Here is a 25,323-nt window from a genome sequence, read left to right on the forward strand (position 1 = left end):
ATCCTTTCAATATAGTTTTCAGACTCAACACCATATATTTTGCACTATTTTGCTATTGGAAGGAGATGGAAAAATATTCAAATAATATGAAAGTATTTATGGTGAAAGTTTTTGCCATACAGACAGGGAGGAGAGTCCACTACATGAAGAGAAGAGGTTGTAAAACAGATTTTGCCTTTGTTCAGATTCAGTGCGAACAATGTTTTTTTGTCAAAGATACTTTTATTTCTGCAGAGATAGAATAAAATTGTAAAGGAATACTCAGCTACCAGCCTCCCCCAGTCTTTGCTTACTTCAGTTACAACCTTTCCCATGAGATCTTGTAAAATCACATTAGTTACTTTCACATCTAAACAAACACACACTCCTCCTTCATTCCCTCCCTTCCCTCCATATACACACCCCACATACAAATAACACTGTCTCTGGAGTACTAAGAGCTTAGCCAGGGTGGAGAGGAATTGCTTAAGAGGGAGATAAAGATGGTGATACAAGGAAGAGAATTTTCTAACCCTTGGGAGGTAACTGGCCTGAAACTTGTTTCTCTTTGAAACAATGAAATGAATTCTGGAGCCTTTCTTTAGAAGGACTGGGAAAAAAATGTAAGTTTTATGTACCTAATGCTTTCGCTTTCTTCTTGGGAATAGGAATATTAATGCTGGGAATTTTTACTTACTTCAGTGATGTATTACCTGCTTAAAAGACATTCAAGAAGCTAAGCAAACTCTTTCGTCTAGGTGAGTGGTTTAAACAGAACATTAAAATTGGGCAGGAGTTAAAGAAAATGTGAATGTTTATTTCTTTGAGAAGTGAAATGGAGTTTCTCTCACTCCAATTTTAGTATATTCTATCCCTAAGATTTAAGATAGGGTCAAAATAATATTTAAAAGGCAGAGTATATGGTTCAGTAAAATTTGATCTGCTTTGATGTTGAGATGCCGGAGACAAGACTGTTAAAAATAAAGATTGTTTAGTTATATTTTTTTTCTTCAAAACCAAAGGGTCCCCTAGAATCTGGCATTATTTCAATAAATTAAAGTTTAATACCTCATTATTTTATCAGAAAGTGAAAATGTTTGTTTTATTTAAGAACACCACATGCTGACTGTGACTAACCTTTATACTCTGAAAACAAGAAAAGAATAGATGTTATTTTAAAGTGGATTTTTTTTAAATTAGAGACTTAATCAGGTCTCTGTTTTGTATTTGAAACCAAAATAATTCAGTAGGAAACTTGGAAGGTGATATTTGGTGATCATGGTTTTATCAAGACCAGGGCAATGACTCCAATGAGAGAGAGTTGGCGGGAAAATAAATTAAAGAATGATGTAGCCAATGGGAAAGGGTCCGAGATTAAATATTTGTTGGGCATTTGACTGAGGAAATGAAGATAAACTTTTTAAAGACACCTAGATGGCAGTCAGAGGTCTGTTTGTTTTGACCAGTTAGGATGGTGAAAGGTCCTAAAGATTGCATTAGGGGTAAATCTCTGGAAAGATGCTATAAAATGAAATAGAAGCCATACATACACTTTGTCAATCCTCACAAGTAAACCTGTAGATGTACCCAGCTCTGAGCATTTTTGGAGCTCAGTCCATGGTCCTGGTACGCATTCCAGTAGCTTGTTTCATAGTTTTAAGTGTTTTGTACTTTTGAATTTTCTTTTGAAATTGTCGGATTTTAACGGAAACTATTTTATGAGTTAAAATGCTTATTTTTTTAATCTTGGCTCCTTGCTAGGTGAAGATGCAGATTATGGCAAACTGGAAACTTTTATTGTCTAGATAGCCTTTTCAGATTACTTTAATGCAAAATGGGACCTTCAGAGCTGCATTCTGCGCATATGAGTTTCAGCTTCTTTCTGTGATTAAATGCTTTTAGGCTAGAATTTGATACAAACTGTGATTTTTTTTTTTAGATTTGGATGTCAAAATTTTCAGTCTTTGGATGATTTTTAATAATCGTTTTATAAGTGTCCAAAGTTAATGCTAAGATTATTTATTTGAGACCAAGGCATCGAACTCTTATATGCTTAAAATTTTCTCATGTTTTATTGAGGTTTTTGCTTTTTGCATTTATTCTAAGAAATGTATGAATCATTTTTAGAAGTAATAATTAAGATTTTGTTGGCAGTGAGAAAAATGTTTTCCTTTAAATTATACATAAAGTTTGTTACTCCTAAACATTGTACTCTAGGTGTGAACTCCTGTTCTGTGTAGAAAGATACCATCTCCAAGCAACTTTCAGCACTTCAAAAGTGACAAATTTGTGGTATTTTCAGTGTGTATGTTATTTAAAAAACCCTCATCTTAAATTTTTGTTTCAGTGGGATTTTTATCTAGTTTTATCAGTTTCAACCAAAAGCTCTAAATAGACAGTAGAAATATAACCAGTTTCTAATTTAAAATGATGCTAATTTTTGGGCTAGAAACATACATACATTCATATTGATCATAATTATAATTTTCAATACATTATTCTGTCCAAATATACTGCTTATAAATTGAATCTTAGGAGCAGTTTGTGATTTTCTAATTAACCTAGAAAGATGGTTATATTTTAGCTTGATAATATTTATTCTATTTTGTTCAGACTGAAACAAAATTAAAGTAAATAAATGCATATGTAAATTTACTGCATCCCTAAGTTTTCTGGTCATTTGCCAGTGTGGCCTTTAATTTTGCAAAGATTGCTCCTCACTGTCTTTTACAGTTTATGATTTTAACCACTTTGTCTAGTCCAAAGGATTTGTGTAGCCTTAAACAATGAAAAACTATAATTGCATGATAAATAATTGAGCGTGCCAGAGACTGAAGTCCTGTCCTCGTTAAAATTACAGCATAAGCATTAAGGAATTGGAGGTTTAAGCATCCTCATACCAACCTGCCAGTGTTCTTCAAACCTGTCTCAACGGGAGCACAGCTAGTAGCAAGAGTGTAATTTGCTTCCATACACATTTAGTCTCTGTACTAAGACCATCAACAATGGTCCCAATTGTGATGATGTCTTTGCGATTTAGGCAGCAGTTCACTTGGAATTGGACTCAGACCACCAATGAATTTCAAATAAGGCACTGAACAACCATCAAGTGGTAATAACTTTTAGTCACTACTAACTGGGACTGTATTAAAACTGCTTTGCTAGATCCAAAATGTTCCAAATACTATTACCAACCCTCTTACTCATCCAGTGCCTTCAATGGAATATTCTTTGAACCACTGTTGTGTCACTTCAAGTGGTTACATCTGGAAGATTCTGAACATCCAAGTAGTGCTTGGCACAGTTCAGGTCAGAAGGGGGATCATAGAATCATAGAATCCTAGAATATTAGGATTGGAAGGGACCTCAGAAGGTCATCTAATCCACCCCTCTGGGTGGGGACCAATCCCCAACTAGATCACCCCAGCCAGGGCTTTGCCAAACCTGTCCTTAAAAACCTCTAAGGGAGGAGATTCCACCACCTCCCTGGGTAATCCATTCCAGTGCTTCTCCACCCTCCTAGTGAAAAAGATTTTCCTAATATACAGCCTAAACCTCCCCCTCTGCAACTTGAGACTTTTACTCCTTGTTCTGTCATCTGCTACCACTGGGAACAGTCTAGATCCATCCTCTTTGAAATCCCCTTTTAAGTAGCTGAAAGCAGCTATTAAATCCTGCCTCATTCTTCTCTTCTGCACACTAAATACGACCAGTTCCCTCAGCCTCTTCTCATAAGTCATGTCCTCCAGCCCCCTAATCATTTTTGTTGCCCTCCACTGGACTCTTTCCAATTATTCCACATCCTTCTTGTAGTGTGGGGCCCAAACTGGACACAGTACTCCAGAAGAGGCCTCGCCAATGCCGAATAGAGGGGAATGATCACGTCCCTCGATCTGCTGGCAATGCCCCTACTTATACAGTCCAAAATGCTGTTAGCCTTCTTGGCAACAAGGGCACACTGTTGACTCATATCCAGTTTCTCATCCACTATAACCCCTAGGTCCTTTTCTGCAGAATTGCTGTCTAGCCACTCAGTTCCTAGTCTGTAGCAGTGCATGGGATTCTTCTGTCCTAAGTGCAGGACTCTGCGCTTGCCCTTGTTGAACCTCATCAGATTTCTTTTGGCCCAATCCTCTAATTATTATGATGGTGATGGGATGGTGATGCAAAGGTGGCTTTAAACCACCTTTTCACTTTCCTGATGTTAAGTGAATATGTAGTGGGTATCTGCCTTTGCACAGAGTAGCATCAGGGCTAAGGACAGTGAGAAATCTTTCACACATATAAAAACACACTATGTAAATCCAGAGTAACTCCATAGAGAATACAATAGAGTTACACTGGATTTATACTTTAGTGCAAATAAGATCAGAAGCAAACTCCTTGTAAATTGCTTCAAATAGGTAGGCAAAATGAAGTGAGTATGATATTTTCAACTCTTAGTTTGTTTGTTTTTTCATCTTACTTTATACTTTTCAGATTTTTATAAAATGTTTTTGCATTAAGCTGTCATTTTTTTTAAGAAACAGGAGTAGAAAATATGCCTTTACACATTTCACTGTTTTCCTTAAAATATATTTTTAAAATTCACCAATATCATAATGTCTGTTTAATATGTTCATTTAAAATGATCAGAGTTTCATGGAATATAACAACACATTTGATAAAACAAAGGGCCTGATCTTCAGCAGCTTTGAACTGTTCTACCAGCCCCAATGCTGTCTTACCCAGCTCTCAGATGGCTTAGACCTACCACAGTGACTCCCTTGAAGCTGGATCAAAGGGCATGTCTAGGGTGATTCCCAGCTATCCTGGCTGCTAGGATGGCCCCTTGGGGCCTAGGCAGCCAATGCAACTTTAGAGCAGCCACCTTTGCAGTTAGTTTTCTCCATGGGCTGGATAAAATCAATATGTCTAGGAGAATACAAGAGTGAAATCCTAGTCCCAATGAAGTCAGTGATAAAACTAAAATTGACTTCAGTGGGGCTAGGATTTTCACTTCAAATCTTTAAACAACACTTAATACCAGTTACTTACAATATAACTTATGAATATGTTATACAAAAGTCCTTAACTGATCAAAAGAAAAGTTGAAAAGGATCAAGAGAAAATTACACAAGAAATAAGAAATGTAATTCACTAGTTACATAATTGGTCACTAACACTAATTATCTGCGTTGTCCCTCTCCCTCACCCCGGGATCAGCCTAATGGGTCTCAAATCAGAGTTCTGACCTCTGTTAAATGGATGTACTTCCACTGATTCAATGGCAGACAGAATTCAGACCATAGTCACTACAAGAAAAAGAGAGAGAAAATCTCTTCTACAATAGTTTAGTTTATACATTAGAAGTAACATCCGTGAAAAAGAAAAATTGGGAGGAAAATACCTTCACTGTAATAGTTTAAGTACACATTTGTGTAATCATTTGATAATTTACAAAACACATATCAAAAAGCTAAAATCTCATCTCATCAATCATATATTTGGTTGGTTGCTCATTTTTTTGACTCTTGATCTCAGCTAGAGTGTTCAGGACTTGAAACTGTCTCCAACAAGAAAACTCTTCATTTTAAACACCCCTAAAGTATTCCATGAAAGGGCATAATATTGTCTATGTGCTGTTGTTGCCTCCATAACATCATGGGTGGGAGGGAGAGGGGGGAAATCTCTTAATGGCTTTGGATTAACAATTTAATCTACTGACGGTCAAATTGCTAAATCTAGCCTTGATCCAATTCAAATTCAAAAATAACCACAAGTGCACTTTTTAGGTAACATAAACAGTATCATGGGATACTATTGAAGATTTCTGAATAAAGAAGGAACATTTTTTTTAATCCTGAGTGTTACATAATGATAAACTTAAATTAGCAAAAGTTTAGATACCTCACAACTCTCTGTGGCTGAAAAGTGTATTTTAGAAATACTTCCATTCCCATTTAAGTCAATGGGAATTTTGCCATTGACATCTGTGACAGCAGGATCAAGCCTTTATTTCCTGTGTAACACCTAGCTATTGTCCCCAGGTCAAGACATTTGCACAAATATTTGGACTAGAAAACACACTCTGGCTCTGAATGCCAGCTCTGGCCAAGGAGTGCTTGGTAAAGTCACCATCAGAAGGGATTCTAGAGTGCTTTGTGTACCCTGCCACCAAATTTGGGCCAGCCTGTCTCCACCCCAGCTCCTGCCTATATATTAGAGTAAATTTGGCACTGGCTTCTAATAATCCTCAGGAGAGGATGACATTGCTAAATCTAGCCTTGATTGGATACAAATGGAAAAATAATCACAAGTGCACCTTTTAGGTAACATAAATGACTTTATGGGACATTAGAGTGAGTTATTAAAAAGTTATTCTGTTATTCAAAACACAAGAGTTTTGAATAAACAAAGAACATTTCATTTAAATTTGAAGAAATTTTATTTTGAAGGGTTTTTTTGATGAAGGAAAAGAGAAATCTTCAACAAAACAACATGAATGGTGAGGTCAGGGGAGGAAGTGTTTTAAATGATTATTTGAATATCTTGAGTTTTGGAGGCTGATAGACTTTTACGGAAGCATTTTTGCTGATGAGCACCCATGTAACATTTGGCAGATAGCGCAGCAGAGCAATTATTGTATTCCCTCTGTGCACTGCACAGAAATAGTGTAATTTCATCCATCATTCACAGCTCTCATTATCAATACCACAACATCCGAATTACCCCAAACAACAAAAAACAAATATTTGGACTTTAATACATTAGAGCAGGTTTCATTTTAATTTCACTACAATATTATGAGTTGCACTGATTTCAAAATCACATATATGTAATATAAAGTTGCAAAGAATGAAATATTGCAAAGATATCATGGCCCTGATTCAGGAAAGCACTGAAGGACATGCTTTCAAGAATAGGGATGTATTGAAGCATGTACTGAAGTGTTTTCCTAAACTGGGGTCTAGAGCACAAAACGCATCCCTTTCTACTGGTAAAAAGCTATATCAACTACCAAACAAATTTTTCATCTCAGAATTCATTATTTTCTCTCTCTTTTGGTATTGTGACTCACTCTGAGCAGTCTCCTCTTCCTAGCCTGGTGTTACAGGCTCCAGTTTTAGAGCATAACTCAGTCAAAATTCAGAGACATTGAAAAGAAGAAATGGGAAGTTAAGAATGACCATGAGCACTATTCTGCATTCCGCCCTCCTGGCCTCTGAAGTTTCTTCACCAAAGCAATCTAGCAACACCATGAGGCGTGTCTTGGTGAATATTGCCACCTTACACTTAATAACAGAAAGGCAAGTGGCAAAACCTTGACTACTTCTCATTTTGCTACAATATGTTTTGTCATGTCTTCTGAGTAAAAGCTCTTTTTAATTGTTCCCATATTCCTGTGAAGAGAAGGTTAAGAAAAGTAATAAGCGGGTAAGAAGACTACCTTTCTCCCTCATTAACATGTTGACCAGTCTGGAGATACAGTAAACTGTAAGAGTACAAAGAGAGGTGAAAGTAAGCTGGTACACCCAGTATGGCATACCGGCAAGAGCCAGTTTGCTGTACTGGGGCAGCCTGGCTTCCCCAGGGGGCAATTTAAAGGACCTGGGGCTCCCAGCAGGGGCTGGAGCCCCAAACCTTTTAAATTGCCACCAGAGACCCACTGCTGGAGCCCTGGGGTAGGGCTGCAGGGCTCTGGGAGCTATTTTAAAAGTCCAGGGCTCCTGCTGCTTCTACCGTCCCAGCCCTTGAAATAGCCCCTGGCTAAATAGCGGAGGGCTCCGGGGCTATTTAAAGGGCCTGGGGCTCCAGCTGCCTCTGCTGCCCAGGTCCTTTAAATAGCCACAAGAGCCCTGCTGCTTCCCCAGGGCTCCTGTGGCTATTTACAGGGCTGGGGCGGTAGAAGCAGGGAACCCCAGGCCCTTTCAATAGCCCCTGGAGCCCCAGGCTGCTGCTGCTACCCCAGTGAGGGGGCATTTACCTTACAGGGTAGGCTGGGGCTGGCTCTGACTCCCTCAGCCAAGCCCCTTCTGCCCTAGGCCTCTCCCATTCTGGGGGCCAGAGCTGGTCCCAGCATACCTGTAAGTCACTGGACTTACTTTCACCCTGAGTACAAAACTCCCTTCTGTCCATTTCATACATTTCATATGTCTTGAATCACATTCCTCCAAATATTTCTATACTTCTCTGAGCTTAAAATATATACAGTCACTGTGGGTAAAAATTTTGAAAGCACCTAAGTCCCATTTTCAGATGTTATTTAGAAATTTAGGAGGCAAGAATCATTTAAAGTCAATGGCAATTATGTTCCTAGGTGCCTAAGTCCCTTTTGGAAAAAACTTAGGAATTAGGCTCCTAAATCACTTAGGTACTGTCACAATTTTTGCCCTCTGTGTTAGTAGATCGATTGATTATTTGCTCACATAACCTAATTAAGCAAAAAGCCATACAGTTTGTATATAAGCAGAATTTGGAGGAGCTCTCCTCTGATGTCTAGTGGTGAGCTGTGGAAAAAGACTTCGGAAGCTGATCTCGTTTGCATGGACACACTCACCCTGCCTAGGTGCTCAACACGATGGGACTGCTTGCCCAAATGATCATTTGTGGCTGGTGTTGGATCCCCAGTCTCATTGTAATAAAAGGTTGTTATTGTTGTTGTGTGACCCAAGGGCAGCAGAACTGTACCTGGCATACCCCAATGAAGGACTCACCCTCAACTTAACAGCACTTGCTAGGCAGGGGACATGGGTTCTAAAGCCTAATGAGTTGAGAGAGAGTAGAGATAGGTACTTGTATTTGGTAGTGTGGGCCCTGTTTAAGCTGAGTTAAATGTGTGTATGTATGGCGAGTATGTGTGTGATGACATCTTGGTGAGCGGGCAGCTGGTGGAAAGGTGCAGCAAGGGGCTAGCAGGGTGGCTGGCCGAAAGGCATGGCAAATGGCTGGTGGAGAGGTGCAGCCAGCAGGGCAGCTTGTGGAAAGGTGTGGCAAGCGGCTAGCAGAGTGGCTGGTGGAGAAGGCCAGAGCAGAGCCCCAAAGCGGCATGCCCGAGCAGTGCAGCGTGTAAGATGCCTCCTTACCGCCCCCTGCCTTCCATGCAGAGTGGGAGGTGAATTCTGCGGAACCTCTGATCTCTGGGGCTGCAACTGTGAGTGAGATACAGAGAAGGGATGGGCAGGTTAAAGGGACTTGGGTTGCTTGACTTAAGACCCTGAGGGGAGAAGGCCACCCCAACTTACTTGGGGATGGGTCTTTTTCTCATGGTTTGTGTTTATGAACCCTGGTTGTGGAGTTTTCCCAGATTAACGCTGAGTTAAACTCACAAACTCATAAATTGTTCGCCCTATGTAGCACTGATAGAGAGATATGCACAGCTGTTTGCCCCTCCCCCAGGTATTAATACTTACTCTGGGTTAATTAATAAGTAAAAAGTGATTTTATTAAATACAAAAAGTAGGATTTAAGTAGCTCCAAGTAATAACAGACAGAGCAAAGTAAATTAACAAACAAAATAAAATAAAACACCAAGTCTAAGTCCAATACAGTAAGAAAACTAAATGCAGGTATAAATCACCCTTAGAGATGTTTCATTTCTTCTTTGATGGACTAGCCTCCTGTCATAAACGGATAGTTAAGAGTTAATGGAACAGAAGTACTTCATATCTCTTTTGCCTGTAAAGGGTTAACAAGATCAGTGAGCCAGGCTGTCACCTGACCAGAGGACCAATCAGGGGGCAGGATACTTTCAAATCTTGAGGGAGGGAAGTTTGTGTGTGTGCTGTTAGTTTTTGGTTGTTGTTCACTCTGGGGGCTCAGAGGAACCAGACGTGCAACCAGGTTTCTCTCCAATCTGTCCGATACAGGCTCTTATAAGTTCAGAATAGTGAGTACTAGGTAGATAAAGCGAGTTAGGCTTATGGTTGTTTTCTTTATTTGCAAATGTGTATTTGGCTGGAAGGAGTTCAAATTTGTATTTTGCTGAAAGGATTTTAATTTGTACTTGTATACTTAGGCTGGGAGGGTATTCCCAGTGTCTATAGCTGAAAGACCCTATAACATACTCCATCTTAAATTTACAAAGATAATTTTTATTGTTTTTCCATCTTTAATTAAAAGCTTTTCTTGTTTAAGAACCTGATTGTTTTTTTATTCTGGTGAGACCCCAGGGGACTGGGTCTGGATTCACCAGGGAATTGGTGGGGAGAAAGGAGGGAAGTGGGAGAGAAAGGTTAATTTCTCTCTGTGTTAGGATTACTTTCTCTCTCAGGGAGAGTCTGGGAGGGGGAGAGAGAAGGAAGGGTGAAGGTGGATTTTCCTCTGTTTTAAGATTCAAGGAGTTTGAATCACAGTGATCTTCCAGGGTAACCCAGGGAGGGGAAGCCTGGGAGAGGCACTGGTGAGGGAAAGGGTTTACTTTCCTTGTGTTAAGATCCAGAAGGTCTGGGTCTTGGGGGTCCCCGGGCAAGGTTTTGAGGGGACCGGAGTGTACCAGGCACTGGAATTCCTGGTTGGTGGCAGCGCTACAAGTACTAAGCTGGTAATTGAGTTTAGAGGAATTCATGCTGGTACCCCATCTTTTGGACGCTAAGGTTCAGAGTGGGGGTTTATACCATGACAACTCCTTTTAGTCTGGGTCTCGCAATCACTCACACCCCTGTAGTTACTGTCCTTTGTTCCAGTTTCTTTCAGGCATCCTTTGGGGTGGAGAGGCTCTCTTGAGCCAGCTGGAGACAATATGGAGGGGCTTCCCCAGGGGCTTATATACTCGCTCTCTTGTGGTAGAAACCCCTTCCCCTCTCCTATGGAGGATCCAGCTCCAAGATGGAGTTTTGGAGTCCCGGGGGCAAGTCACATGTTCATACATGACTCAGTTCCTTACAGGCTGATGTCTTGTTCCCAGGAAAGCCGAGATGTGGATTGGCATCTCTCGAAGTTCATCGTCAGCTTAAGTGTTTCTTGATTGGGCTTTTACTGATAGTAGTCTTTTCTCAAGAAGCTGACCAAATGCTTCACTGAGGCTACTTAAAATCAAACAAGTGCATAGCCAATATTCATAACTTCAAATACAAAAATGATACATGCATACAAATAGGATGATTATATCCAGTAGATCATAACCTTTGCAGAGATATGTTACATGGCATATCTAGCACAGAACATATTCTGGTTATGTCATATTTACACTCATAAGCATATTTCTATAAAGCATTATGGGGTGCAACATTACAGCCATGTCTGGTGATTAGCTGCCCTCAAGTCTGATACGCCCCTTTATTCCTACTGCTCACACTGCATCCCTTCTCATTCTCCGGACATACAGTGTTCCCTTTTTGTGATTCAGCTGTTCCTTCTTCATGTCTTGGCCCTCTGGCCAGATCATTATGTTGTCCCCTTCCTGTGGTGACAAAATCCCACAGGATAAACCATCCCAGGCAGTCTTCGTATCGATGGCTTTAACTGTGCCACTTTCCCAGTCACTGGGAGGGTAACCTAGGCCTACCCTCTACTCTGGTTTCCAGCCCAGGGATCCTCTAATCAGTGGCCAAGGTCTTCAATGTCCCACTTTGCTGCTGTTTGCTGTTTCCTACAACTTCTCTCAGGCTTCCACCCCACCACCTTCTGGGTAAACTCTTCCTTTAGGGCTTGGATCCCTGGGATTTCTATTCTCCTCCAGTAGGTTTCCTCCTTTCTCTATCTAATGCCCAGAAAGTGACTGGAGGCTTGCTTACTGTAGCCCTTTTTAGCTGTCATCTTCCTGGCTTTATACTAGCCCCTCCTGTTCCTTTTCAGCTGGGCTCCATTGTCAATCAGAGGTTACTTAGGCCACCTAATTCCCCTCAGATGTAGCACATCGACTTAACTGGCCCTTCTCACGCTCATTAACACTTTCCAGTCTAATGTGGTGTGAACACCCCATCACATTCTCCTTTTTGAAGTTAAATGCTACTGTGATGGGGTTCTTTGGTATTTTCCTCTCTACAAGGATGTTAAATTAGATTACATTATGGTTGTGATGACCAAATGGTTCAGTTATATTCACCTCTTGGACCTGATTCTGTACGCCACTTAGGACTACATCAAGATTTGCCTCTCCCCTTGAGGGTTCCAGGACTAGCGGCTCCAAGAAGCAGTCATCCAGCAGGGCTCCTATTCTTAGCAAGCAGCTTAAGATGCTTTTACATTTTTGCTTTGTATGCTCCTTTTACAGGAGATGGAGATAGAACACTGGTATCAATTGGTTCCATGGCAGTTGGGCTCCAACACTTTGTTCATAGAATGGTGGACCCCTGCTGTCCATCCGTTTGGGGACAAGTGGAATCTTATTGATTTGAGGAAGGCAACAGCAAGGGGGAACTTCCAGGCTTCAAGGAAGGAATCTGTTAACTCCTTTTTCAAGAAAGCAAATTGGCTACTCTTTGATGGAATTAATGAAGAGAAAGAAACAAATGTGGCAGGGCACCTCCTCCATCTTGCTGGGCTTAGCACTTCCTCCTCTTGCAATGGGAGAGGGGCACTGGTGTGCCAGTCCTTCCCCTACACAGGGAGGAAAGCAGCCTCTCACTCTGGAGAAGCCTATCTTCCTGCTGCCACTAACCCTGCAGCAGATTGTGTCTCCTCTTTCACCAGAAGAGGGGTTTGTAAAGATCTCGGGCAGCCCTTAACTGGTCTCCAGAACCCCCTGATTAACCCAAGATAAACTCTTGTCAGTTTACATGGAAAAGGGCTAAAATATCTGACATGCACCACTCTCTTACAGCTGTCCAGCCTGACTTTGTCACATAAGACATCTCATTTAATAGGTAATGCAAGTTTTGGTTGGTGGTGGTGGTTTGGTTTGATTTTGTTTTGTTTCGTTTGCCTAGGAAATTGAAAGCTACAAAATCAGGTGTAGTTATAAGCCAATTGCAAAGCCAGCTGTGGTTGGTTGTATTTGACAGGTTTTTGGTAGTCACTTACGTTGATACCTCTTGTTAGCTGTTTCCACTACTAGGTATACAATCTATAACAGGAGGAAAAAGATGAAAAGATGGCTGACTTCTCTCTACCATGTTCTAACAATTTCTGCAAGTTCACGCGTGAATCCTTGGCTGCTATTGAGAAGCGAATAGCTGCCAAGAAGGAATGCATAGGTCAGAAGCCTGAAGAGAAACCTCGACCCCAGCTTGATTTGAAGGCTTTCCAGAAGCTGCCGGCTCTCTATGGAAATCCCCCTCAGGAGCTCATTGGGGAACCACTGGAGGATCTTGACCCTTACTACAGCGATCACAAGGTTAGACTCATTCAAAAAGTTTGTTGTTTTAACTTTGCTTTATTAAGAAGTGCAGAGAAGAAATGTTTATGCTGAAGGATATGATTTTCATGCCTCCTTGACCAGTTATTAGTAGAGAGCCTTTTCTGGTTTAGGGGTCAGAAAGCTAAATTTGGCAGTGCTTTCTTTGAATGATTATATTAAGACAATTGTATTAAATCAAGTTATAATAAAATAGGTACCTAACATACTTGGAGTACTAAGTGATAATGTAATAAAACCTTAACTTTATAATCCACTAATCAAACAGAATGAAATTAATCAGCACGAGGCATATGCACCACTTACTTTCTGCTTAAGCTGGGGTCAGCAACCTTTCAGAAGTGGTGTGCTGAGTCTTCATTTATTCACTCTAATTTAATGTTTCACATGCCGGTAATACGTTTTAATGTTTTTAGATGGTCTCTTTCTATACATCTATAATATATAACTAAACTATTGTTGTATGTAAAGTAAATAAGATCTTTAAAATGTTTAAGAACATTCATTTAAAATTAAATTAAGACGCAGAGCTCCCCAGACCAGTGGCCACGACCCACGCAGTGTGAGTGCCACTGAAAATCAGCTTGCGTGCCGCCTTCGGCACGTGTGCCATAGGTTGCCTACTGCTGGCTTAAGCTATCCAAATTGGGCTCAAGTGGGACTTTGGTGGTGTATGTTAGCCCTCTCCACAAAGATGAATTTCACCCACACTGAATATAACATTGGACACAATATAAAAATCTGTTACTACATGATGACAGAAAACTGAGTTATTGGTTTATCTAAAGTATCTTCCAGCCTACTAGACCTATGTGTAGGCTGATCAAAGACACTGCATTACATGTAGCCTCTTTCTAAAGGCTGCTGATAGTCAGAATCACTTAATACAGCCTATTGCCTATGTTACAAATTTTAACAAGGAAATTCAGAAAATAAATATATATATATATTTACAGAACCACCAGTTCTTTGACAATGTTTTCTATAGAATATATTTTAGCCTTTAAAATATATGTGAAATTCTGAGACTTGAATCCACTTCTCCCATACTCTGGTTCAAGGCCTATCCCCCAAGCTAACGGGATGGGTTTTTCCAAGAATTTCTTGTTGCAGTTAGAATAATAGAATGCCAGGATTGGAAGGGACCTCAGGAGGTCATCTAGTCCAACTCCCTGCTCAAAGCAGGGCCAATCCCCAGACAGATTTTTACACCAGTTCCCTAAATGACCCCCTCAAGGATTGAGCTCACAACACTGGGTTTAATAGGCTAATGCTCAAACCACTGAGCTATCTCTCCCCCCATCTCACACTATGTATAAATAATTCAATATTCTATATTCACTGGCACAGGGACATGAGTCCAGGTCTCCCATATGCACAGGTGAGTTCCAAAACAACTGAGCAATAGAGTTGGTCTCTTTCTGGTCCAAAGAATATTTAGTTATTTATTCAAAGTGGAAGAGCTCCAACTGGAGAACTTGAGAAAGGGAAGAAGAGCAACTAACTGTATATCCCAGTTGTTAGGACACTCCCCTTTTCCAGTTTTTAGCAGAAATTCCAGGGTCCCTGGTTTATCAGAAATTCCACCCTGGACCCGAGAAACCTTCCCAATTAAAATGTAAGCTAAACACCTCTTTTGCAGGAAAAGTTTCAGGTCTGACAAATCAGTATTTTTTGATGAAAAACTTTTATTGAAAAGTTCTGGACCAGTTCTAATGTCAATATTAGTGAATTCTGAGAAAGTGGTTCAGTAAATAAAGGCCCTGATCCAGCAAATGCTTACAAACAAATGGAAATTGATTCTCACATGAGTTGTCCCATTTACGTTAATGGGAATACTGCCATGAGTAAAATGACTTCTTTGCAAATTCTTTTTAAGATCAGGACTAAAGAAGGAAGTTTCCTACTGAGAACTTCCAACTGATTAATTAATAGCCTAAATTTTCCTTGAGAAAAAAAGGATATGTAATGTGTTCTCCATAGTACACAATATTTCTTACTGATTCGTTGAAAATTGTGTGGTATAAATATATAACAAATCAAAAGGAATGACAAGAATTAAAAAAAAAGACTTTCAGTTTAAACAAAGTGCAAGTCCAGACATAAAACTTTTACCTATAATCTGCAGCGCTGGCCACAGATACAAACCATTAACATCCTCAATTCAATTTCTGTAAAAGTTTAATTTATTTAATATTATCTCTCATGTTTTTGTTTTCTTGAAAGACATTTATGGTACTGAACAAAGGAAAAACAATCTTCCGATTTACTGCCACACGTGCCTTGTGTATACTTAGCCCTTTCCATTCAATCAGAAGAGCAGCGATTAAAATTTTGGTACACAAATATCCTTTCAGTTGGCTTTACTCATTCTATTTTTTTAATAATTATACAAGGATAATGGGTGTTATACTGTGCTTGTTATATTTTAGAACATATGCTAGCTCTAGCCTTTTTCTAAAAGCAATAATACATGTGCTCCAGATAGCTCACGGATAATTTTGAATGATTTTAGAAATGACTATTATTAGTATATGAAACTGGAAAGTACAGGGATAGATCTGAACAGAGGAAGAATGGCCTTGGAAACCAGGTAACAGAGGGCCCAATTCTGATCTCACTATACCTGTGTAAATTGGGAGTAATGTCATTAAAGTCAATGCAGCAAAGAGTCCTGTGGCACCAGGAGCAGTGCCCTTTTGGTGCCCTAGGCGGGGTCCTTCTACGCTCCCGGTCGGTGGTGGCAATTCTGCGATGGGGGGGGTCCTTCCGTGCTCCTGGTCTTCGGGGCACTTCAGAAACGGGTCCCGGAGCGAGTGAAGGACTCACCGCAGAATTGCCACCGAAGACCCAGAGCGCGGATGGACCCCCCGCCACCGAATTGCTGCCGAGAGCAGCAAAATGCCGCCCTCCCAAATCCTGGCACCCTAGGTCGCCTAAATGGAAGCGCCGGCCCTGCGTGGCACCTTATAGACTAACAGACGTATTGGAGCATGAGCTTTCGTGGGTGAATACCCACTTCGTCAGATGCAAAGTCAATGTGCTTGGTTCACTAGAGTGTTTCACCAGTTTTACACTGTGAAGTTACACTGGAGTACCACAGTGATACTTAGACCCAAGAGAGGGCATGATCCTGCCACTGTACGGATCTCAGAGTGCCACCAATCACATGGAGCCCTGCAAAAGTGTTATGAGAACCCTGAGGAGAAGTATGTTCTGTAATCCAAAGCCCATCTAGCAGCAGCGGAGAGGCTCCGGTGGAGAGGTGTTGCGTATGGCTCTGCAACAGTATCGGGAGGGTGATTTTTGTCTAGGGTCACCTCTCCAGCATGCTGAAGTGTGATCACATGGGCTGGCAAGCCTACTTAAGACATGCCCCTTCTCCAGCAAGGCTGCCTGTATTCAGGACCATAGTGCTTTTGGTGCAGCTGTTGGGTCTCTGGAGGTCCCTGTCTGAAAGGATGGCTCCTAAACTTGCAGCTGGTAGGCATAGAGGAATCCTGCTTCCTGGATTGCATGTCTACAGGGAGTGTGGTGTCCCACCCCTTCTGCCCTCTGCACGCTCCTCCAGAGCTGGGTGCACATGGATCACATCTGTGATGTGGTGACTGTATCTGCTAAGCTTTCTGCACCAGTTGCGAGTGGGGATCTGCACCAGTGATGTTACTGAACTGTGCTCAGTGTTTTTGTAGATCCTGGGGGGGGGGGGGAGTGCAAACCCCCGACACCACTTTCAGGCTCACACCCATAGTTACTATACTATAAAATCAATGTCAGTGATACCAGAATCAGTTCCCTGGATTATGTTCCTGGCTCTTTCTTTGTGGTCTTGGATGAGTGACTTAACCACTCTGTTTCTTCATCTGTGAAAAGGGCAAAATACAATACATGCCTCAGAGTTTCATGAGAAATTCATTGTTATTACCTTTACTTTTATTGCATTAGTGCCCAAGGGCACCAGCCAGATGCAATAGAGACACATACAAAGTCATGATTCCTGCCCCAGAGAGCTTATAATACAATTTAAGATGGAGACTCTACAAATGAGTGTAACAAATTATATGAGGGAAGAGGAAGGGAAGAAGGAGAGTAGTGCCAAGCAGTGATATATTTTCCACACATATCTTTTTGAACAAATGTTTTTTGTGTGAGGCAGGATGGTCTTGTGGCTAAGGAACTGACCTGAGACATTGACATCTGGATTCAATTCTCACCTGTCACAACTATCTGTGTCACCCTGGGCCAGTCACTTTGGCCCAGTTCCACAAAGCTAACTAATTGCCGCTAACAAAGCTCCTAACTTCCATTGAAATCTAAATACCTTTGTGGATCTGGGGCCTTTATCTCTTTGCACTTCAGTTTCTCATTTGTAAAATGAGGCTAAAAATACATCCCTTTCCTCCCCATTGTCATTCTCTCCTGTTTAAACCCTGAGCCCATTGAGGTAGGAACTGGTTTTTATTAAGTTTTACATGTGATGCCTTGTATAATGAAGTCCCAATCTTAGTTGCTTAGATGCTAATGTATTATAAATAATGTTAATAATAGTGTATTATGTGGTGACATTAAAACGAATAACATCAAAATAAAACTGTTAAGCATGTCAGAGAATTTGAAGTCAAATATTAAATCCACAACTGTTAAAACACTTTGTGCATTAGTGACATTTTCTGATTATACAATAATGTTCTTTACCTTAACTCCTGTTACTTACATTGTTCACTATGTTTATTATGTGCACTATTTTAACCAATTGTGTCTTCATGGCTATGCCAGACACTCCTAGGAAGTCTAAGTCACTTGTCTCTCCTGGCTGGAGCAAGTATGTTGAGTAAGTATTTCTGTAGGAATTTATTTTTCCTAATTCTCTAGTTCTAATTAATTAGTTAATTGGCCTAATCTTGTAGTCCTCTCACAAGGTAATGTCCTACTGGAGTCAGTAGGAATTTTGCTTCTGTTAGAACTTCAGGATTATTGCTTTGTGGAAATAGGGCCATCATCTATTTTCATTTGCTCCACTGTAAACCCAGAGTAACTCACTGGAGAGCAGAATCTGAGCCATGAAGGAAAAAAAAGTGCTAAATTTCATTTATTGTTTATCTTTCCTCCACCTTTCATTGCTCTAATCCCTGAAGTCCTTCCTCAGTTTTTACTCATTGCTTTCCCAGACGAGTCTCCCACCAATGTCAATATTGAATAAGGATTTCAAGATGTGATCCTTTGTCTTTTTAAATTTATTTCAGTAATGTTGATTTGTGTGCTATTTGCTCTAGTAAAATATTCTGTCAGATGTTTTTGCTTGCGGAACTCTGTCTTCAGCATTGCCAGTTCTTGCAATGTTATCACTTTCACTATATATCACAATATTTAATATGTTGTCTTAAAGCCCCAGCTCTTAGAGTCATGTTAAAACCTGAAAATCTCAGATTTCAGAAAAAAGATGCAATTTTAGCCCTCCTAGTTGTAGAGGAAAACTTGAATATGTGACCTCTAATAGCCTCAACAACAGAAGGCAAAGAAAAAGAACCCCAAATGTATTATTTCTAAATGTCATTATTTTTAGTCCAATCGTGTGACTTTTTCAGGCCTCACTCATGAGTTTTGAACACTTGCTGCTGGCAATCCTGTAATGAACTCTATGTAGCTGGATCCCTGCACCTGCACAAATTCCATTAACATCACTGCAGCTCCTCCTCTTCTGGAGTCCATTGCAGGATCAGCATCTGAATTAACAACTTTCAGTCTATCAGTTCACCCACTTTGCTAACTGTAATATCTGAATAAAACTGTGGCATGATTTTAATATACATCTCCATTTGTCATGGTGTGCTGCCCTAAGTTTCTAAGGGAGTCAGAATTTAGACAGAATATTATATGCTGTGAGAATTGAAAATGCTGTTTGAATGAATTCAGACAGTATTTTCAGAATATTTTTTTCTCAGTGAAAAGGGCTAAATTGCTGTTAAATAATTTCTGAACATATTTTCCGAGTATCAGATGCTTTTAGAATTCCCGCAGGAGACCTCGGTCTTGCTGAAGTGACAAGTGCACTCAGAAAAGCCCGCAGAGCATTTACTGACAATTTCCATTTAAAACAATGCTGCCTTTAAAATGAAGATCCTGCAAGTTTGTATTTCTGTAAGTTTTTCAATGTTCTTTAAAGAATTGGGTCCCAGATTCACAAACTGACCCACATACAGCTATTTTGGCACATTGGCAAGTGATAACATGAATTATCTTCAAAAATTTTAGAAGTGGCCTGTGATTTTGGATACCTCAAATTTGGAGTGCCCAATCTGAGACACCTTAACATTTTAGCAAAGAAAATTGTCAGAGGCGAGTGAATATGCTGCAGACACAGATGTTGATAACTGCATCCAGACTGCTGTCAGCTAATATCTCAAATTGCCTGTGAGTTAGGTCCTGATCCAACACTCATAGAAATTGATGGAGCCTTTCCATTATCTTCAACAGGGCCATTGGACCTGCTCCCGGGGGCTCTGAGGGAGCTCACAGAGTGAGTATGATGAATGTACCTCCTCCACTAATTGCTAATGTTCTCGCATTTCTTGGACACTTTACTCCCCAGGTACACTTTCACTGGCATTTACACTTTTGAAGTATTGATAAAAATATTGGCAAGAGGATTCTGTCTGAATGAATTCACTTTCCTTCGAGATCTGTGGAATTGGTTGGATTTCAGTGTCATTGTTCTGGCGTAAGTAAGGGTGTATATGTATATTAAGGGATATCATGCAGTTAAAATATTTTTGCTTGTTTTGATTTTTTTCTCTAACTTTTCACTGAAGTATCTAAATTGTTGTACCTTGCACCCAAGATACAAAATCATTTTAAGGAGCAATAACTGTATCTGGAAAAGCTATCCAGTGTTCCTGTATCCCCCTCATTGTAGGGTGTAGAGGATAGCAACAGTATGCCAATCCCTCAAAAGAGGATAAAAGGGGCTGCGCAGAAGGCAAAGACAGCAATAAGATACACTGTATTCCATCCCATAGAAACCAGCAGCCCCTTTATTTGAAATAGGAAAAGGATCTGACCTGACAGGAAGTGAGGTTTAATATCATAAAGTGTGTATGCGTGCATGTATGTGTGTGAATGCATGTGTGTGAAGGCACTTTGGCCACATACGTAGTCAATGACACTATTATAGTCAATGAATCAAATCTGGGATTTTGTTACCGGAAATACAATCTGAGCTTGAACTACTGAATTAGAAAGCTATTACAGTGACAGTCATAAGAGGGTAATAAAACCAAACCCATTAAGCCACTGTATGTATAGACTCTTCCTATTATTACACAAGCATGTCAAGAATATTTGCAATCTGCAGCTCAGGGCTCAAAGGGGATGTCCATTTTTATGTTAGTTGCCTTTCAAATATAAATACCAGTAGGAGGCAGAATCTGTTAGTCCAGGGTTTATTTGATTACTCCGAACATTCCAGAGTGGTGTGAGTTCCAAGGACACTGGGTCTTATACTTCCTTCTATCTTGGTTTCTTTTTATCACAGTAAGGCCATAAACAAGCAATACTATCATCCATAGCATTTCCAATTTTTTCATTGTAGTAGATGGTATAGAGTACACTCCATAACAACAGTGGCTGGAGCTACTCCCTGCAGAGTTCCTCTGAGCTGTCTGCACAGACAGCTTCTAACTCACTATGTCTCCCAGTGACAGCACACTGACTGCAGCCAGGGCTGGCTCCAGCTTTTTTGCTGCCCCAAGCAGCGGGAAAAAAAAAGCCGCGATCAGCAGCAACTCTACCGCCGACGCTTCATTCCCTGCCGAATTGCCACCGAAGAGCCGGATGTGCCGCCCCTTGCCGCTGGCTGCCCCAAGCACCAGCTTGCTGGGCTGGTGCCTGGAGCTGGCCCTGACTGCAGCCCAGTCAATGAAGAGGAAACGAGGAACTTCCTACCACACACACAAATACAGCCACAGACTTTAGAGTTCCATTATATCAGTGGTTCCCAAACTTTAACAACCTGTGAACCCCTTTCACTAAAATGTCTAGTCTCGCGAACCCCTCCTAAAATGAATATTTCCAGGGATTTTCTCTTTTACCTGAGTATAAATTACAAAAGCAGTGATCTTGGAAATATAAAATTTGTTTTTATGATGTTTATTCACAGTATTATTATTTATTATTACAGTATTTTTATTACATTATGAAAATGGCAACATTCTTCCACGATCTCGCTTTTGTAGCTTGTATCACTTTGAATAAGCCTGTTTCATCAAGGAGTATCAGATGTGAAACAGTATGAAGGTTTTTAAGAAGCCAGCTCAAAGTTCTTCCTACACAAGCATTCAGGTCTTGAGTAGTCCAGCCAAACAACACATGTTACAAAGCTTGAACTTGTTCTTCATAATAATTTTAAAAACAGTGCTAGGTGCCTATTTAATTTTAAAAACAGCAAAAAATATCCACCTCCCTTTCCATGTCGTATAAGGAGTCTTGAAATTTAAATCTCCTCAGCGTGACATATATGCTTGCTTCGATCTGCATAGCTATTGGAAGTCCAAGGGACAGCTCTGTCCGCCATTAGAGTATTTTTTTCCAAGAATCCCCTGTAACATTTCGCGAACCCCTAGGGGTTCACAAACCCCAGTTTGAGAACCACTGCATTATATCCATAGGTCCTTTTTTGTTACCAGTTCACTTGGCACTATTGGCTATTGTTCTAAGGGAAAGAACATAAAAACGATACCATTAAAGGAAAAGAGAAATGTGGAATTACATGTGCCTCTGTTAGTGTGTAAGTGAAGCTTTGCTGTGGTCTTTCCCATCTTGGCTCCAGACAAACCAGATTGTGTATAAAATAAACTAGGAGAAACATTCCGAGTCACCTCATTAATATCTCTCCCTGTGAAGTTGTGACTCACTCAAAGTCTCAAGCTTGACCTTCTGCTTCGCCAAAAGAGCTCTGTGTGTGTGTGTGTGTGTGTGTAGGCTGTGGAGGAAGGGGTAATATCAGAAAGAGCTGAGAAGCAGAGAAGAGCAAAGGCTGTAGTTGATAGCTATTGGGGACTCTGTGTTATGGGAGGATGTTAGGTGCCTTTTGTGGAATGGGGCTATTGGGGGGGGAGAAGTGATTACTTTGCCTTATGGGAACATGGGACACAGTTCTAAAGGAGAGATTTAATTCATTTTGTTTTAGGGAGGAAAATAGATGGATTTTTTTTAGGAGGTAGGCCTGCGATGCAGGGGAATTGATAGCTTTATTGTGGGTCTAGGGAGAAGGCATATTTTGAAGTTTCACTTGAGGATCTGTTCAAAAAGTAATTATTCTCTTCTTCCTCTGGTTTAAATACATAATTTTAAATAATTTCTGTGTTATTTTAGTTCAAATTTAAAAGTGTATTGTAGGAAGTTGGCAACATGCATAATCAAGCACTGCCATGTAAATAGGTTCTATCTGAAGTAACCAAGAAATAGATTTATAATATTTAGGATGAGCCCTTGACATGTGGTTTGTTAATGCACAAAATATTATATACTCAGAAGGGTTAGCAGTTAGGAAAAGGCATTATAAAATAGTTGCTTTGTTCATTCCATTCAATAGCATATTGTGTCATGTCTTGATTTTACAGATATGCAGCGATAATTAGAGATCAAGGCAGTGTTTCAGTCCTTCGCACATTCAGGGTTCTGAGAGCTTTAAAAACCATTTCAGTAGTCCCAGGTAAGAAGCCCAGATGCTTGAGTATTTTCTGCCAACTACAAGTGATTTTCTCCTCCAACTACTTTATTATTGTTTTGTGTTTGTTTGTTTTTTCAGGTCTTCAGTCTTTTTTTATCTGTATAACTTTCAGCTGTTATAGATACCACTGAATTTGTGGACATGGATGGTGTCTCAGGATTGTTGGCCCAGTCAGAATGATTTAAGCACTGGAAACAATTTGCCATATAATTTATTTTCTTTATTTATGTCTTTGAGGATTTTGTTTGATTTTTATAATGTCTATTACACAGAAAGCCCTTCTAATTGTTCTTGTTTATCATTGTTTTGACTGTGCAATGTCAATACCTCAACAGACTTGTGCTTTATAATTAATATTTATTATTTTTGGGTCAAATCCTATTCAGTTTTTGCTTATTTCTTAATCAGGATAGTCAATTAGGTATTGCCTGATTAAGGAAGGGCTGTATAAAACTTGAATAAGGTCGATGAATCTGGTCCATTGGTCTCTTTCTGATCTGTCTGTATTATTTTCTGTAAGTCTCTAGTGTTCACAGGTCCTCCCTAAGTAGCATTCCTGTAAATTTTATTAGCATGATGCTTATTCCCCTTTCTAGATTATGAAATACAGACTATCCTGATTCTTGCATGGAGGAGGGTGCAATATGTGGGGGAAGAACATAAGAAGTCTTCTGCCCTCCATACAGACTGCTTTCCCTGCAAAAGTACTAGGGATAAATGTGTGTAAGGGAAAAGATTACATTTCTCATGTGGATCACTTCTAGCTCATCTGGGCTATGCTCGTATTGCAAAGATGCATGTAACACTGGCCCAGTAAATATGAAACGGTGGCTGCTCTATCTTGTTTTAAATCTCCGAAAGAATGGTATGCCGTATGTGTATCAGTTTCTCAGTCCATACACCGTTGAATTTTATCTCTCTAGGACTGAAGGTCATCGTAGGTGCACTGATCCAGTCTGTTAAGAAACTTACTGATGTGATGATCCTGACCCTTTTCTGCTTGAGTGTCTTTGCCCTCGTAGGCCTCCAGCTCTTTAAGGGCAATTTGAGACATAAGTGTGTCAGGAATTTTAGCTACACCAACGGGACCATTACTTCAGATGATAAGACATGGGGCTCCTTTGACTTGTTTACTAATGATTCAGGTAAACTGCCCTCTTATTTCTTTTTAAAATGGTAGTTTACATATAGAGAGAGAGACTCCTGCACTGCAAATGATTTTGAAAATACCAATGAACTGCTACCACAACACATTAGTCATCAAAATGCCAGAGTGGTTTGCAAATGTCCTGGGATAATTTCTCCTCTTGGTGATACAATTCTGTCTCTCTCTCTCTCTCTCTCCCCTGCATCAAAAGTATTGGAAATAGTGTTCCCAAAGTTTCCGGTAATATTCATCTATGTTTCCCAGTATGATACCATAGTAACTGAAATGCACATTAGCTCATTCTCTGATGTAATTCCCAGAAGTTCTGCCCTGTGCAGTGTGCTGAACAGTTATAACTGAACAGAAAACTGTATAAAAAGAACAGGAGTACTTGTGGCATCTTAGAGACTAACATATTTATTTGAGCATAAGGTGCCACAAGTACTCCTGTCCTTTTTGCGGATACAGACTAACTTGGCTGCTACTCAGAAAATGGTATGTTTAAGTAGGCTACACATTTATGTGTTTTGATGTGGACTGTGAACAGTTTTATTAAAGATTCAGCTAAATTGCTTGCTTTTTTCCTTGAAATACGTTCTATATCTCTTTATTCCATATGTATGTCATGACCACAGTTATTGGTGAATGTATGGATGAGAACAGAGGTATGTGAAAACACACCAAAGTGGACAGGCACTAGTTAGATGCACCAAGGGAAGAAAGAGCTTTATGCAGAAGAAATATCTCAAAATACACAAGAGGAACCACACCAGAAAAACTGTTTACATGTGTGACGGGTTCCCCCCGGGGTACCTCCTGGAGCTGGGGTACCACTGAGCCCTGTGACCCACCAGCCTGGGCTCCCTCTCACACTATACTGCTGTGACAAGCTGCAGAGCCCTCCAAACTTGCACTTTCATCAGCATTCACACAGGTAGGAACACATCCAGCTGCAGTTACATGCAGGCTCTCTAACCACCAGCCTCCCAGCCTAGGACCCCAGTGCAGTACCACCCTGCCCTGGTCAAATCTGGCCAGTATATGGGTTTGATACCTGGTCTGCCTCCCGCTCAATGTGAAGAATACCATACACATTGTGGTAACCAAGCTGAGATTTTCCCCTGACACTTTAGTCAAACACACACTGGTTTGGATTAAAACATAAAATAAGTTTATGAACTTCAAAAGGATAGA

General features: G+C 40.3%; 1 protein-coding gene across 1 annotated transcript in view; it reads left to right on the top strand.

Annotated features, from left to right (window-relative positions):
* Positions 1 to 12,991: 12,991 nt before the first annotated feature.
* The window catches only part of LOC115645406 (sodium channel protein type 5 subunit alpha-like), a 98,558-nt gene continuing 86,226 nt past the window's right edge, over positions 12,992 to 25,323 (top strand). Inside the window, 6 exon segments of the mRNA XM_030550006.1 lie at positions 12,992 to 13,234; positions 15,482 to 15,600; positions 17,970 to 18,086; positions 19,845 to 19,991; positions 22,891 to 22,964; positions 23,906 to 24,127. Of these exon segments, the coding sequence (XP_030405866.1) occupies positions 12,992 to 13,234; positions 15,482 to 15,600; positions 17,970 to 18,086; positions 19,845 to 19,991; positions 22,891 to 22,964; positions 23,906 to 24,127 (922 nt within the window).

Source organism: Gopherus evgoodei, chromosome 2 (assembly GCF_007399415.2).
Source record: "Gopherus evgoodei ecotype Sinaloan lineage chromosome 2, rGopEvg1_v1.p, whole genome shotgun sequence".
Classification (NCBI taxonomy): domain Eukaryota; kingdom Metazoa; phylum Chordata; order Testudines; family Testudinidae; genus Gopherus; species Gopherus evgoodei.